General features: G+C 41.1%; 1 protein-coding gene across 1 annotated transcript in view; it reads right to left on the bottom strand.

Moving 5' to 3' along the window:
• The window catches only part of ADAMTSL1 (ADAMTS like 1), a gene marked incomplete at both ends in the record, with an annotated part of 432,351 nt that overhangs the window by 34,506 nt on the left and 380,909 nt on the right, over positions 1-16,936 (bottom strand). Inside the window, 4 exons of the mRNA XM_080637755.1 lie at positions 849-976; positions 6,666-7,803; positions 9,225-9,378; positions 12,139-12,318. Of these exons, the coding sequence (XP_080493881.1) occupies positions 849-976; positions 6,666-7,803; positions 9,225-9,378; positions 12,139-12,318 (1,600 nt within the window). The remainder of the gene's footprint in view (positions 1-848; positions 977-6,665; positions 7,804-9,224; positions 9,379-12,138; positions 12,319-16,936) is intronic.

Here is a 16,936-nt window from a genome sequence, read left to right as displayed (position 1 = left end):
ATGCCCAGGATGTAGAACTGAGAGTTCCCGGAAGGGCTGGATCACGGTGGGGTGGGGGCAAGGTACCAGTCGGTGAGCGCTTGTATTCTCTTCCTTGTTATTTCCTTTATCATTATTACTATTAGTGGTAGCAGTAGTGGTTTGTGTTATACCTTAGTTATTAAACTGTTATCTCAACCCGTGGGAGTTGCATTCTTTTGATTCTCCTCCCCGTCCCTCCAGAAGCGGAGGGAAGAAAGGTGGGGGGGGAAGTGGACTGCGTGGTTCTGATTTACGGCCTGGGCTTAAACCACGACAACAGAAGTTAATTTTTTGTGAACCTCTACTTGCCAGCAACTGAAACAGTGTTACCCATGCTTGTGCCACAATGGATTGAATATGATACAGGGGTTGATCTTGCAAGGGGCTAGCTCTTCAGCTCTGGTATTTTTTAAGGTTGCCCGATGTACATCTGAGCAAGTCCTTCAATCAGTCAGTTGGACTTGAAGAGATCAACTATAGGTTTAAAATGAAGCATATGAATTACGTGGCTTGCACTGCACTGCCCGTATAGGCTGTGAATAACCAGCATAAACACTGTCTTGAGAGCATGTCAGATACAGAAAGTGAGAAAAAGCATTCATCTCTTGCAGAAATGCACAAATATCAGGAACCGTCTGAGAAAGCTGGATTTTATAGCTCAGGGTTTTCCAGAGTTCACACCCTGTGTTTTCACCAATGTATGCCAATGCATGTCTGTTGACGCACCTTGCCCACCCAGCATCAACCACAATCTCTCCCCCCACGGTTTTTGCCCAGGATTATGCAAGTGGCAGAGACCATACTGCAATCACAGAGTGAACTGTTACCTGCAAGAGTAACAGCAATAGAGACAGAATCAGATCCCAGGGCATTAGATGCATTGCAAGCGTAGAAACCCACATCAGCTTCCACAGGTGCTAGAATCTGCAACGAGTCATCAGGCTGAAGTAGCATCCTGGAGTAAAGCAGAAAGAAAGATGTAATGGTTTCTTTGTGTAAGCATGAATATATTTACTTTTTTTTTTTTTTTTTTTTTTTTTTCTGCAGGCCTTCGGGCTGTATGTAAAAATCTTTGAGGAAATTTAGTCTAACATTGAGACTATGAGCTGTGATTAGTTAAATCCAATTTTAGTCTCACTCCCAGCATGTGTGTATTAGAGAAAGGTTGCTGAGTACATGGGATATCTGCCTATGGACTGTGAAACCTCCTCCTCTGCTTTGTCACTTCCTGTATTATGTTGAATGGGTTGCCTAGCTTTCCTGTCTCCCAGTTCTGTAAGTTACGAGTAGCAATAGTAAAAAAAAGCTGAATTATTGCAAGGGAAAAATCACAAAACCTGCAGAAGCTAGGCAGAAAGAAGTGAAGTGAACCACAGGCTCGGTGTCAAAGCCTGAAATAGGCTCCAAATTCTTTGATTGCTTTGCAGTTTGCACAAATTCAGCAGTCTCACTGCTCCCCTAATAGTCAGTGGAGACAGAGAGGAATACTCAGCTCCTCCTTGGGCTGAACCAACAGTTTCTTTTCTCTGCCAGTAAGAGGAGCCTATTGTGATCTCAGTGTACTGCTCATGGTTAAATGGGATGAATATGGCCTTAGAGGTCTAATGAACTGCTTCTTTTCACAGTCTAGTTCTGCAGTGGTATAACTCCATCAGGTCCTGATGTATACCTGTTTAAGCAAGAACTCATTCAATGGGCTCTTGTGAATGCTTATGTACCCTTACTTCCAGTATAGTGCATTTCATAATTATTTTTAATTTCTCTTAATTTTTTAGCTGAAACTGTTGTTAAGATTGAATAATAAATCAATTTCCTCATCAGCAACTCTCAGTAGCTGTTGTATGTAAACTCTTAGTTGAAGCTGTTATTGATAGTGACAAAGGTGAAAGTGGGAGCGGGATATGCCTGTAAAACACATGCAATAAAAGTCTGCTCAAGGATCCTGAAACTGATCAGTTCCTTTCCATTCCGACCCTCTCCTACTCCCCAGTGAAAACTGATGTGTCATGGACCAGAAAGAAGCAGATACTTGATCTTGCACAACATTGTGGGTGGTAGATCTCTAAAACAAACCAGGTTAGGGCCACCCATCAGGATCTATTATAGGAAAAAAACCCCAGAGATAAAATTTGTTTTTTGACCTTTTTTGAGTAATAACAATAATTATTATCAGTAAAGAGCTGCCTTTTGTCAAGCAAGTTTTGCAAGTGCCTAGAAAAATGCACATTTGCTAAATAAACATTAACCATTTTTAAAAATGGATCTTTGCTTGCACAGCAAAAAAACCCCCAAAACAATGGTTGAAAGAATTCCCTCCCCACTTCTGCTTTCCAGGATCTTTTCCTTCTTACCATTTATTCATAAACAAGGCATGCTTCTATTTAACCACTGTTAAGAAAGCCAGCAACTAACAAATTCCTTTATTTACAAAACTAGTCTTAGTATGCCTCAGTATTTCACACATAAATCTTTTAGTTTAACACTGACTGATTTAATCTCTACATGGAATTCATTAGAGCTTTGAAATTTGTCCCAAACTATACTAGTGTGTAACAGTTAAAAGCTGTGTGTGTTCTGCCCGCATGTGTGCAAATATAGTATGTAAGCTGATTAGTCAGTTCTACATCAAACTAACACGTACAAACCCCTAAAAAAAGATTTTATGAATTGCTTCTGTGACCTTTAGGTTGAGGAAAGACCTTGCTTAATATTGCATCTTGTAAAACACAAGGGACCATAACTACAACACAGTGCCATCTTCCTATCTTTTCAACCCAAGTTTTAATGTCCTTCTCTAGAAACAAAGCCAGTGTCCTCTTCTTTTCTGTAATTCTTTCTGATATTTGTGTGTCAGAATTTGGCATAGTTGCTTTTCTTGAAAGTGGAAATTTTATTATCTGTCTTTGTATAGAATGATTTTGGCTGGATTCCCTATTTGCTCATGGACTGCTGTTTTTGTTAGGTATTGAGATGCTTGTCAGTGGTGAAAAAAATACCAGCTGTAGCAATTCTTTCTGTCAGCAGCCTGTCTTCAGAATCTCATTTATGTACTTAAAATAATACAGCTTAATGTTTAATCAGCCTCATCTCAGTTGCTCTGCACTGCATTGTTTCCAAGACAAAAATGTGTATTACAGAACATACATCAGTATTTCAGATGACGCCCTGCAATCACTTAACTCTCTATCAGCTACTGTTTTCATTCTGCTTCATGTCCACTTATAAAATACATTTCTGTTTCAGAAAAGTTAAATTATCCAGTAAAAATGGGTTCTTAGTTATGAAAATTACGGCATTCTTGGAAGGCTTACGCCTTATAAAACGCATAAATCCCTCAAAGATTTTTCACTTTTAAAATTGATTCCTAAAGAAGTTAATCTTTGAAATAAAACATTTTCCATCATTTCAGAAGTCTCCAGACTTTGGTATAGAAACTAGGCTCTGAAGCTGCACCCAGAACCCATGCTGGTATTAATCTGACACTTTAACCTTAGGAGAGAGTATGGACACTCATGTTAAATATGCACTCAGGCTGAATATGCAGACTCAAGTCAAGGATCCTTTAATGGAACCACACAGCTATGTTTAACTCCTGAAGCTTTATGTGTCATATGTTTTCATTCTATTGAGTAACAAACACTTTTCTGGGGGGCCTGTGTTATATCTTTTAGTGACAATACCTAGGCTAAAGTTAAAGAAATTAAGTAAGTTTCACAAGTGGAGCTACATAGCAGAAGTCATAAATACTGTTAGGTGAGTATAACAGGTCATAGAAGGAGATGATGGGAATAGAGCCTTCGTTATCAAATCACTGTTCTAGACAAAGTCCACAGCCACAAAGCATAAAGGTGGGTGCTCTTATCTCAATATTTGTTAATACACAATACAGATAGCTATCACACAACCTAAATCCAGCAGCCCACATTCTAAAAGTCACAACACAAAGCCGACACATTCAGAATCTCGTTATACTGAGTAGGGCATAAGCTAATAGGACTTCTACAAAACTCTGACATTCCTCACCAAAAGTGTCCCTCTTTGACACTAGTACAGAAAGGCCCATCTATATTTTTTTTTAATTCCCATTAAGAGAGAGGTGGGCTGGAAAACTGGTTTCTCTTCTCTATTCAGTGGCTGGCAAAGTATGAAGAAGACAAGCTGCAGATCTGAAAGACTGCTCAAGCATACTAAACACCACAGCATCCAGATGGCCTTGCAGTATACAGCAGTACACTGTGAGACTGCTTAAACCGTGGCTTCCATCTACACAGCTGATTGGCAGCCAGCAAGAGCTTTCTTAGCCAAAACCAGAATACTGCTGTTAAGAACCCAGCAAAACATCTACAACCCGATTATATATGCACCATGATTTCTAAACATTAACTCCAATGTTACAGATGTTGAGTATCTCTGGAGCCCACAATACTGCTCACTTCCTTCCTCACCCACCAACCTGAAGGAATCATAAGTGATGAACACAGAAGGAAGTTCATAAAGTGGAAACTGCCTTAACTTTTAAAGAAAAGTTGTCAGTGAACAACACTACTGACTAGCAAACAAAATATAATTCCCTGAGTCTTTCTGATAGAAATTTTAAACCACATAGTTGCCTGAAAATTCAGAAATACAACATAGCATTTAATAATATTTCAGCCAAATTAATTGGAAACAAAATGGCTGAAAGACATCGTAAAATAAAATAAAATAAAATCTAAACTAAAATTTCAGAAACTGTAAGACTTCTATTGTGAGCTAAATGAATTTGCCTCTTGCTACACCATGGCTGCTCATATGGTGTGTGAGTATAGTGTCCACCATTAACCACATGTGGACTTTATTTAACTTCTATTCCCTTTCAAGCATACTACAGAAATCAAACTCATTTCAAGTAGAGGGGGGGAAAAAAGTCCTTTAATGTCAAAATTCATTGGCAATGAGAATCTGTATGTGAAAATTTTGGGGGCCATGAAGATATTTTGACAGGAATATGGCCAAATAAAAGGATACTACAGGCTCAAGTCTTGATTAGAACTGCATGAGATTTCCTCCACAAGAGATATGTTCTTGCTGTAGGAGTGCCCCCCTGCAAAATTTACAATCTTTTGTGCGAAACCTAACATGCTTACTAGCCTTCAGATACAGAGAGAGACAAGAACCAGGAAATTCAGTACATTCAAAAACCCCAGTGATTTTGGAGAGATTCAGTTGCCAAAGTGAGAAAGGAGCCAATAAACTAATTGTATAACTGGGCAGAACAAGTGATTGTACCTAAGTCAAGACTTTACTGCATGCTCCACAGACACCACACTGGAAAGTTTTCCCTTGACTCCATCTTTTCTCATTTCCCAAGCTGACCTTACAAGTAAATTCACATATGTTAACTGAGGTCAGTATCTTGTGCAGAAACAGCTGAAAGCAGATCCCTGGACTATTTTGTTGTACCGTGTTTGTTAAACTGCCTTGTAAGAGGCAGTTTACACTCTCTACCTATCTTTTCTCACAGAACAGAACCAAATTATAAAATCTCAAGTATACACATGAGAAAAATGTTATGTTATCAATACAGTTATGCATATAACTAGCATTGAAAATAATCTCTTTTTTTGTGCTTTTGCACACAAATGAATAACGTGGAATGACAGGCTAAGTCTGCTGAAGACAGCTAAAGTCTACCTGAAGGAAAGCCAGCACAATTTCTGTGGTGCGCTGATAAAAGCATTTTGTCACTCAAGTTTGCAGGGTATACCTGAGGCAAGCACATGAGTTTGAACAAACCAGGATGCACCAACTCATATCAGAAGACTAATGCTTGGAGACTGGTGTGTTGAGATGACAGCACAGCTGCAAATAGCCATTAAGTATGGTTCCACAGTTTCCAGTCTCTATCAGAACATACATAGGGAATGGTGATTGAAGTGTCCCCCTGAGATTTATCTTGGGGCAGTTTTAAACACAGATACACATGCGGAAGGCAGAAAGGTCACTCTCTCCATTTTCTGCTACCAGAGCCATGTCAGACAGACCCTGCTGAAGCACTGTGAGAAATGCAATTCATATCCCTAATGAGAAGATACCCAGAGGATAATAGTAATAAATAACTTTCATACATCAAAACCAATCTCCAGAGCAGAAAGCTGCACGTTCAGATGGGAAAACACACTAAGGGTCACAGCCTCCAGACATGGAGTTGACTGCATTAGGCATTATCTACTTTAGTACTTTATGACTCTTCATTTTACTTGCTGTAAGGGTGGTGAGGCACTGGAATGTGTTGCCCAAGGAAGCTGTGCATGCTCCATCCCTGGCAATGTTCAAGTCCAGGTTGGATAGAGCCTTGGGTGACATGGTTTAGTGTGAGGTGTCCCTCCCCATGGCAAGGGGTTTGGAACTAGATGATCTTAAGGTCCTTTCCAACCCCAACTATTGTATGATTCTATAAGTAAAGCTCTTGTTTGGCAGACTGACCTAGTATCCAGACCTTGCTGAAGAGTTACAGCGCCCTGTTTACCACTTCACATGTGTTAGCCCTCCTTTCATTATGAAACCAAACTATAGCAAAATATGCTTTTGCGTGTGGGACTGACAGGAAAATTGAAACGTCAAAACATCAGTTATTTTTAAAGAAGTTAAATAATATGTTTTACCTATCATTGTATTTCACCTCCTCTCCGTTCTTAGCCCAGCTGATGGTGGGCTTTGGGTTTCCCACTGCTTCACAATGAAGCAGCACGCTCAGTGTGCCACTGGCTAGGACCACTGTCTGTCCCAGGTGGGTAACAACCTCTGAAGCAGAAAGCTGTTGTGCTGCTGAAATCTTTCGTAGGATGGCAGGCTTTTGATGAGGTCTGCGCAAGCCATTTACAGGGTCTACAGAGGTAGGAAGGAATGCTTCAGCAGATGAGGTCCTCAGGGAGCTGGTAAATCCAGAAACATGTCTGTGGACAGGGTGCTCCATTGAGGTTGAATCTGCTCCTTTCCTTGATGCTCTGATAACAGATTCCTGGTGCTCTAAGTGGCTCTTGAAAACCTCGTGAGCCAGCTGCACAACAAGCTGCTCAGTGTAGACATCTTTAAGCTCCTCAGGCTGCTGAGACAAATTACTTATGATATCATCCAAGCGTTTCTGTTCTGTGATCAGAGTGAATGGTAGACTATACTCCCGGCTCTGGTCCTCCTCTGAGGATGTGTTTCTCTCTGTGGACTCTTGGGCTTCCCAGGGCTCCAGATTTTCGCCTGGCCAGCCCCTGTATTGCATCAGCCTTGAGACAATATAATCATACCACCTGCTGGGGTCCACAAGGTGCCCTCGCTTTTCAGCCTTGCTCCCATTGAAAAGAATCCCATTGATATGTTTCTCCTCTGTTCTCAAGGCTTCATTTAAGCTGGGTTTTCTCATAGTCTCTTCTTCCCTAATACCAGCTGGTTGCTCAGCAATGATCTTGTTGCTTCCAATCAATTTAATTACAAAATGCTCCTGGACTGGCCCTGCTGTGCAGGTGTATGTCCCAGTGTCTGAAGGCTTCAAACGGTTGATTTTGATATACCCATAGGGTGTAATGGTGATGTGAGCTGAGTTGATGAGCCTCTTGTCATCCTTCTCCCAAGTGATCATTGATTTCCGGAACCTCCTTGTAGGGCATCGGAGGTTTACAGAAGTTTTGGGCAGCAGGTAAGCATACCCACCCACAACGAAGTGTAGTTTCTTCTGCTTCCTTGTCTGGATGTAAATTTTCTTTATGGCCATAATGTGGGGGCTTTGCTTATGAACTGGCCTGTTGTGCCCTGAAATATCATTAATTCTATTAGTATGTGAGACCAGTAAACAAACCAAGCAGTTTACTTTGGTGCTGGCAGCATTCAACCTATTAGACAATAGTGGGAGAAACTGGCCACCAGCTGCTGAACATTAAGTTGGAGCAATCAAAATAACAGGAATAACAAGGTGGCTTTAGGACCTGCCTAGGGTACATGAAGAAAACAGACAGCAAGAGGCAAAATGTTTTTGGGAAGGAGAATACTTCAATGGAAATGTTGTTCTTGTTGTTAAAGTATTTAAATGAATACTCTTACTTAATAAATGCATTGCAAAGACAAGTGTGCTGTGATTTACCATCTGAACCCTCAAAGGCAATATGGTCTTGCAGCACACAGCAGTAAGGAGAGTGAAGTGCTGCTTCCCCAAGGAATAATGTTGAATAGAACAAAACTGTTTGGATTAGGCTTAAAGACATGTTAAATAATATTAAAATAATTTAAATAACATTAAATATTAATTTAAATAATAAATATATAACATAGCAATATATTATATAAATATATCAAATAATAAATTAATTTAAATAATATTAATATTGAAATTATTTAAATAATAGTTCAGTGTGTCCTTCCAGTTTCCAGATCTGTATGACAGAGATCTTTGTTATGAAGGACTAAATAAAGCAGCATAGATATATTATTCATAAATATCATCTAACATTTTTTCATAGCTTTGCTTCTGAATGTCAGATATTCCTTTCTCCTTACCATACCCAACATTTAGCAGTTTCAGAGTTCATAGTCAGCTTTAAGCTGAAGCTAGGCTGACTTTCAAACTATTGCCGGTCTAGTTGGCTCATTGTGAGCCAGGGAAAGGGATACAGAGAAACTACTGCTCTTGTGAAGGGCAACAAAAAATGCATGAAATAGCAACATAAAATACATCTAACTTAGGCTGCATGGCTCATTAGAAATCTCATAGAGGTCATAGAGGGTTCCAAGTGACATAATGAAATACATTCTTAAATATATTCAACAACATCCCTTATCAAACATTTTCTTTTCAGCTGTTCTAACAGAGTTTATTTGCGATTGCCCTTGGGCTGGTGTGCTCTATCTCTGAACCTCTACATTCCAGTTGTGAAATTTAGATCTAGATTTGGGTCAGAATTTTGAGCCAGTTCTTCCAGAAACTAGTAGCTCCCTTCCAGCATATTGGCTCAGACCTAGCTCCAACAGTAAAATGTAAAGCTCTCATCCACTGGCTTGCCTTATTGAGAAAGCATACTTGTTCACAGACAGAAAAACTTAGCAGCAGCAGCCACTCTTCAAGACCAAGTAATACTAGTGCGAGAGAAGTTTTTGAAACAGGTGAAAGCATGGATTTCTTAGTGATGGACATCCAAGCCCCCTTTCCCCAGACATTCCTACGCATCTTTTCCACTTACTTGTACAGGTGCCTAGAGCACAGGGCCTGGTCAAGGATGAGAATGGCAAAGGTGGGCACAGTGAGGAATTGATGAGGACAAAATGCCCGGTTTTCAGCATCTTTCTGCAAATAGCATTTCGACTCTGGGTGCCCTCTCCACAGCTCACTGAACACTAGGCAGAATCAGAAACATTAGGAACAAGGTGTATTAAAAACAAAAGCTCCTGTCACGCACACCTCCTCACCTCCCATATCCACATTGTATATTCATACCACGGAACAGATCAGTTACAGCTTTCAAAATGTCGGAGTGGAATGAGGCAGAGCAGCACCCAGCCATTCAGTTACAAACAGTGTAGGCAGAGTAGGGAGACAAATTCCTGGTATTTTCCATCTTCTGAGACTTTGAATCTTCCCATGCTCTGTTTAGTACTTTTTCTCTCAGATGGTGCCCCTTGTATCAATGGTACTGTGCTACAGTACAAAGCTTGTCTTTGCATTTTGTTTCTGTTATGCCTGCATGTGCTGGCTAGAAGATCTCCTGCTCATAGCCAAGAGCAGATCACATTGAGTTGTACTTCACAGCTACATCCTGTTCTGCTAAAATCTGGCCTAAATTTAGTATTGGAGCTTTACTGTTGCAGATGTATTAGACTGATAGAATCATAGAATCACAGAATCAGCTAGCTTAGAAGAGACCTTTAAGATCATCAAGTCCAACCATTACTCCAGGACTGCCAAGTCCATCACTAAACCATGTCACTAAGCACCTTGTCTACAAGTTTTTGAACACTTCCAGGGATGGTGTTTCCACCATTTCTCTGGGCAGCCTGTGCCAGTATCTCATCACCCTCTCGGTGAAGGAATTTTTCCTAATATCCAATCTAAACCTCTCCTGGCGCAGCTTGAGGCTGTTTCATCTTGTTCTATCACTTGTTACTTGTGAAAAGAGATGAGCCACTTCCTCACTCATCCTCCTTTCAGGTAGTTGTAGAGAGTGATAAGGTCCCTCGCCCCCCCGAGCCTCCTCTCCAGACTAAACAACCCCAGTTCCTTCAGCCGTTCCTTGTAATACTTGCTCTCCAGGCCCTCCACTAGCTTCATTGCCCTTCTCCGGACCTGCCGCAGCACCTCAGTGTCCCTCTTGCAGTGAGGGGCCCAGAACTGAACACAGGATTTGAGGTGTGGCCTCACCAGTGCCCAGTACAGGGGGATGATCACTGCCCTGGCCCTGCTGGCCACACTATTGCTGATACAGGCCAGGATGCCACTGGCCTTCTTGGCTGCCTGGGCACAAGCTGGCTCATGTTCAGCTCCATCAGTTAGCACCTCTAGGTCCTTTTCCACTGGGCATCTTTCCAGCCACTCTTCCCCAAGCCTGGAGCATTGCATGGGGTTGTTGTGGCCCAAATGCAGTACCTGGCACTTTGCCTTGTTGAACCTCATACCATTGGCCACAGCCCACTGATCCAGCCTGCCCAGATCTCCCTGCAGAGCATTACTACCTTTCAGCAGATCAACACTCGCAGCCAAATTCGTGTCATCTGCAAAATTCCTGAGGGTGCAAGAAAATTCTTTAACTAAATAATTGATAAAGAAATAATAAATAGATGAGTGTTTCAGACGCCAGTGAGTTACCTCAGGCTGGTAGTTACCACACATGTCATACAGAAAGGAGTATTAATTACCTTACCATTGTGCACCTGTAGTGCACAATGCACTGGTGGGCATTGTTCAATGGAATTCAGCATGCCTATTTCTTTTTATATTTATGTATATAGCATCATATATGCTGTATATGTATATAATGTAATAATAACAGCATCATATGTATATAATGCATACAGCATCGCACTGGGACCCAGACAGCAGTCTGTAAAGATTGTGGAAAGTGGGTTGAGTGCTGTAAAGCTGGAAGCACAAAGATACACATGCACTTCTGTAGGTGCAGGAGGTATAGGTAACAGGAATGGAGATGAAGTGAGGTGGAGAAAACACAGTAAAGGTAAGAACACAAATCACATTGCAACTGCTTATGAAGGAGGACAGCTTGGGAACAGAATTATCATCTTCACTGCCAGAATGTCTTATTTGAGTAAAATAGATCAACATATGAAGAGTGCAGGTGCGACAGCTCTGTTAGGTAACTGGTGTTTCTTTCACAATTAATAAAATTTCCTCCTCCTTACATGAAAGAGAACTAGGAGAGATGGCAGAGATTGCAAGATGAGGAATGATTTTCATGTTTACTGTCATTTAAAGGTCAAATTATATTTTCAGTTACACTGTTATAAATATAAAAGAATTTTTTCTTAAGCCAGTTGGGACCAGAAAGGGAGCCTGAGGAAGTGCAAGAGAATTCAGTAGAGTGAGTTTGTTCTGCCAACCCTAAATTGAAGGAAGTAAGTAGCTAGCTAACATTGCAAGAGCAGTATCCTAGAATGAAAGAAGCTTGGAGTCTGTAATGATGTGACTATAGCAGACTGCAGGAATCCCTTTCTTCTGTTCTCTGCATCACAGAGAAAGGCCCCAAGAGGAAAAAGCTATTGACAAGAGAACAGCCAGGCTTTGGAAAGAAAAAGCATTTAGCCTGGAGGAGTAAAGATTACTTTTCATTGATGCCTTGGATGAACATAAGCATAGTCATGGACAGAGGCAGGGATTTATTGTTTTGAGCATGGCTTGTGTTTATGCCAGAAGGGAGGTCTTAATGGTTTGGCTGGATGGCTAAAGCACATCTGCGGATGCAATCTCTGAAAAATGACATTGAGCTAGTGATCACGTCCCCTACCAGGATGATAGGAACAGATTACAGGACAAAGTTGGGAATAACACACTTTTTTTGTCTAAGGTCATTTGGCTCCTCCATCCCAAATGATTGAAGAGCTTAATCACCAAGAACAGAACAATACTCATGCATACAAATAGCATACCTGTGTCCAGTCGGAGAGAAGCCACTCACTGGGACAATCCTCATTTTTGCAGACTTGTTGGATAACTGGCCTTGGTGTGGAGCAGAAGGTTTCTGGCAGTTCTAACAAGCTTCCATCCGCCAGATGCTGCTTACAAAGTGTATCTCGCTTCTGGACACCACTGCCACATGTCTGTGAACACTGTGGGAGGTCAAAGTCAGCCACACATCACTCTTGCACCATGGCAACTTGCAGCAAAAATTACTTGTGAAGTTGGGTGGAAATCAACACTCAACTTTAGCCACGTAGAAAATATGTATATAAAAAATAATTCAGAGATGTTGAAGCAGACTTCTTTTATAAATGTCAAAAATATTTTAGACAGTAGAAGCAGTGTATTTCGCTAATATCTAGAAAAATTGCTTCAGTATTTCTGAACAAACATCAAACATCTGTTTTCAGATGTTTGTACAAAAGACATGGAAACAACAGGTGAGAATGGCAGTTATGGACATGGAAAAGTTGTCCTTTCCTGTAACTACCAACTGAAAAATGAGACAGTTGCACACCATGTGGAGGATCTAAATCGTAATATCTCTGTCTGAGTTCTGACTGTGCTACTGACAGTGTCGAAGAGAGTGGAAAAGTCGTCTCCAGCAGCAGATGATTCAAGACCTTCATTTCCAAGATTTGATTAAAAATATCAGATAACAGTACCTGTAAAATAGTTAGCCTGAACTACATATTAAAATTTAGTTTTTCAAAAAAGGTTTGTACTGGCAAGAAAACAAATGGATATTTGAGAGTGTGATAAATAAAAATTTCCCCACTTTATCACTTTGCCTTCTTTTTGTAATTTTCTCATTTCTTGTTTCTGACCTGCATGAGGTCTATTGCTAGTGCAGCTCAAAACTTAACTGTCCAGCCTAGAATTCCTGCCCTTGAACACTTCTTTCACTATGGCATTTCTTTGATTTTTAATGCATACAGAAGCTGCATGTCAGCTGCAATCCGCTACTAATCTCAGTAACTGGTTTATAAGATTAATATAATAAACCACTAGATATCCGTGCACTTCTTTCATACTTATGGCTGACATGACAGCAGTGTGTACTCTTTCCGAAAGGTAAAGAGGAAGGTTTACTTGCATCAAAGTGAATTGGAATTATTCATATCAAGAGAACCCACCTCTCCTCTTTCTTTAATCAGATATCCCTTTCTGTATCCATTTTCCAACCAAGCAGGGCAGGAAGTTTTGAACAAGCAGATTTAATAGCTTTCCTGAATCTTTCTTGTAAACTGATTACTTAGTCCTTTCTGCTGAGGATCCGTTTCTTGAGACTCCCCAGTTCTAGCTGCTCTGTCCAGCTAGACCAACTCTTTTTCTCCTAGCAAAGAAGAAGGGGGAGCTTGCACTGCAATGATGTGACCAGAAGTTGCTTATAGCTTGAAACATGGGAGTTATGCTTGAAAAACAGAAAATTTTATGAAGAAGTATTAAAACTTATACTCAAGCAGTTAAAAAGGGACTGTTTTAGAAAATCTTGCAGTTATGAAGGGCCCTTCTCTCTTACATAGACAGAGTTGCATGAACTTAATGCTAGCCTATTTAGTTAGGATATGCCTTTTTCTTGAAAGATAGAAAAGGAGTGCAGAAAAAGATACTTACATTCCACTGGGTTTGTTCTCTAATGAATAAAAATAGTTTTTCTCCTGCTTACTTAAAATGCTACTAAGCTCAAAGGGTTAAAAAAATTAAGCAAGTAAAACAATAATTTTCAACAAAACCTTTATCAACCTTTCATTTGAAGATAATTCATTGCTAAGGAGAGAGTAAATCAAGAAAAATATGACTAAAGGTATTACTGCAAGATTGCCTATGGACTGTCATCGCATACGAGAGCCAAAACGAGTTAGTCACTGCATGAATACAACAAAAGTATGTTCCTTTTGTCAATCAGTCAAATCCCAGGAAGTCTTCATGTCCTTCCATAACTACTAGATAAAATGATAAGACAAAATAGATCTTTTCTTGCTTCTTGCCCTTCAATCACTTACACAGCTTTGTTCTGTGAAGAATAACTTGCTACTCAACACCTAACTCTATTGGTAAGTGCCAGAGAGAGCCAAATGCAGTAATGTGATTCATCCTTTTTACAGGAATACTCTTCTAGGACAGTCCTGGATTACTGCACTGGAGCTGTGCCTGAACTTACATTTCAGCTCTGGAGCCTGCACTGCCCTGGGGTCTTTGCTGATTTTTCTCTAGTGCAAGCTTCCAGCCCTCACATTTTTCCAAGAAAACGGGTAATCCATAACAACAACATCTGCTTGTGTTTACAGGAAATATGAAACAGTAGTTTTTTGAGGATACTCACTCAGACATTTCCCATCCGACTAATGTGCTCTCTCTGCTGTTCAAAATGACCCTATAGCACTGTTACAATAGAGAAAAAGTACTGTATCACAGGGTGCTTGTATCACAGGGTGGTTGCATCTCACCCACCCAAGTAGGTAAATGTGGCTGAACTATGTCTTCTGATATTCCTGCTCCCCCCAGCTTCTGAACAGAGCCAAGCCCAGTATCCCCTAACATTTCTTCATGAGGGATCTAAGACAACTACCAGAGTGACATCGTCCCACAACACTCCCTGATTATGCCTAGTTCAACAATTAGCTTAAGCAAACATAAGGCAAGGCAGACATCAAAGATGAAAACCCATAAATCCAAGTCTGCTAGCCAGTTATTCCTGCTTTTGTGCTGCCTTTTCCCATATTCTGGCATAAGCATTTGTGTCGCTGTGTAGTGAACACAAATGTGGGAATTAATCTCAGCTAAAATTAATTATATTTCTGGCTAGCTTTAACCAGGACCATTGTGTAATTGCATGGCACTTCTGGAGATATAAGGGAATGGGTGCTGTAAGGGCAAGAAAGAGATCTTAGCAACACCTATTTTCTCCTTTAGTAGCAGTCATCGTAAACTGCTGGTGAAATGGTGGCCTTGGCACATCCTAAAGCAGTTATTCCTTTAGTGTCTGTTCTGCTTATACAACGATGTGTGAATGATAATTAATATTAAGAACTGATGGTCACCATTGAAATCAGAGAGGGAAAGCAGGACATCCTTCTGCCTCAGCACATGCCTATGAGCATCTACACACATGCATACAATGAAAAGGATATAGGCAAAGCCATCATTTCTGTTGTTTGGGAGGCAGGGAAGCTAGTGTCTTTCAAACTTATTAAAAAAGGCAATTATTAATGAAAAATAATGGGCTAAGCAACTGTCTCTCAGCATGATAACTGTTACCGGTTTGGGGCAGTAGCTGAATGTTTGGAAGTATGTAATTTTATGGTAGTCCTGCTTAAAAGGATGGTTGAGGAAGGAATCGTCCTACTCCTCATTTCTCCCAGGCTGTTTAATTTTGCACTGCCATCTGCCCAAGGTAGTGGGACTACAGCTGTACAGGTTTTGGCCTTACTCTCAAAAATGAATTCTCTGCTATGACTCTACAGTAAGATAAAGCATCTGCAGAGGGAGTAACATTTTTCTCTCAGCAGGTCTTCCAGTTGCTTTCTAAGGCTTGGCACTTGAAGATTTAGAAAGGACTTTTTACAATATTGAGAAAAAATAGCTAGGGAAATATCTGAAAACGCTACTTGTTTTCCCACGCTGACTGTGTTGTCAAGCCATTGTTCTAATTATCTTTGGAGCATAATTATTTTTGGAGCAAAGATATCCCCAAACAGCTAAAAAAAAAAAAATGCAGAGACTGAAACTATGGCACTTAATTCAATAAAAAACCAAAGGACAACGAAGATTTAGTAGAATCATATAAACACAGAATGGTTTGGGTTGGAAGGGACCTTAAAGATCATTTAGTTCCAATCCCCTGCCACAGGCAGGGACACCTTCCACTAGACCAGGTCGCTCAAAGTCCTGTCCCGCCTGGCCTTGAACACTGACAGGGATGGGGCAGCCACTGCTCCTCTGGGCAACCTGTGCCAGTGCATCACCACCCTCACAGAGAGAATTTTTTTCCTGATGTCTAATCTAAGTCTCCCCTCTGTCAGCTTAAAACCATTCCCCCTTGTCCTATCACTATATGTCCTTGTAAAAAGTCCCTCTCCAGTTTCCTGTTGTCCCCTTTTTGATTCTGGAAGGCTGCTGTAAGGTTTCCCATGAACCTTCTCTCCTCCAGGCTGAACAAGCCCAACTCTCTCAGCCTGTTTCCATAGGAGAGGTGCTCCAGCCCCCTGATCATCTTTGTGCCCCTCATCTGGACTTGCTCCAACATGTCTATGTTCCTCTTGTGCTGGGGGCCTCAGAGCTGAACGCAGTACTGCAGGCAGGGATCTCATGAGAGCAGAGAGGCAGGATCACGTCTTTCGACCTGCTGGTCACGCTCCTTTTGATGCAGCCCAGGATACAGTTGGCTTTCTGGGCTGCGAGCGCACACTGAAGCTAGCTCATGTTCAGTTTCTTATCAACCAACACCCCCAAGTCCTTCTCCTCAGGGCTGCTCTCCATCCAGTCTCTGCCCAACTGGAGATTGAGATTGCCCTGACCCATGTGCAGGACCTTGCACTTCACAGTGTTGAACTTCATGAGGTTAGCATTGTCCACCTCTCAAGCATGTCAAGGTCCCTCTGGATGGCATACTTTCTCTCCAGTGTATCAACCAAACCACAAAGCTTGGTGTCACTGGCAAACTTGCTGAGGATGCACTCAATCCTATTGTCCATGTTGCTGAAAACAGTTGAACAGTACTGGTGCCAATAACGTCCCCTGAGGAGCACCAGTTGTCACCAATCT

This window comes from Psittacula echo, assembly GCF_963264785.1.
Source record: "Psittacula echo genome assembly, chromosome: Z".
Taxonomy (NCBI): domain Eukaryota; kingdom Metazoa; phylum Chordata; class Aves; order Psittaciformes; family Psittacidae; genus Psittacula; species Psittacula echo.
The sequence above is the reverse complement of the archived record's forward strand: the minus strand, read 5'-3'. Positions and strand labels throughout refer to the sequence as shown.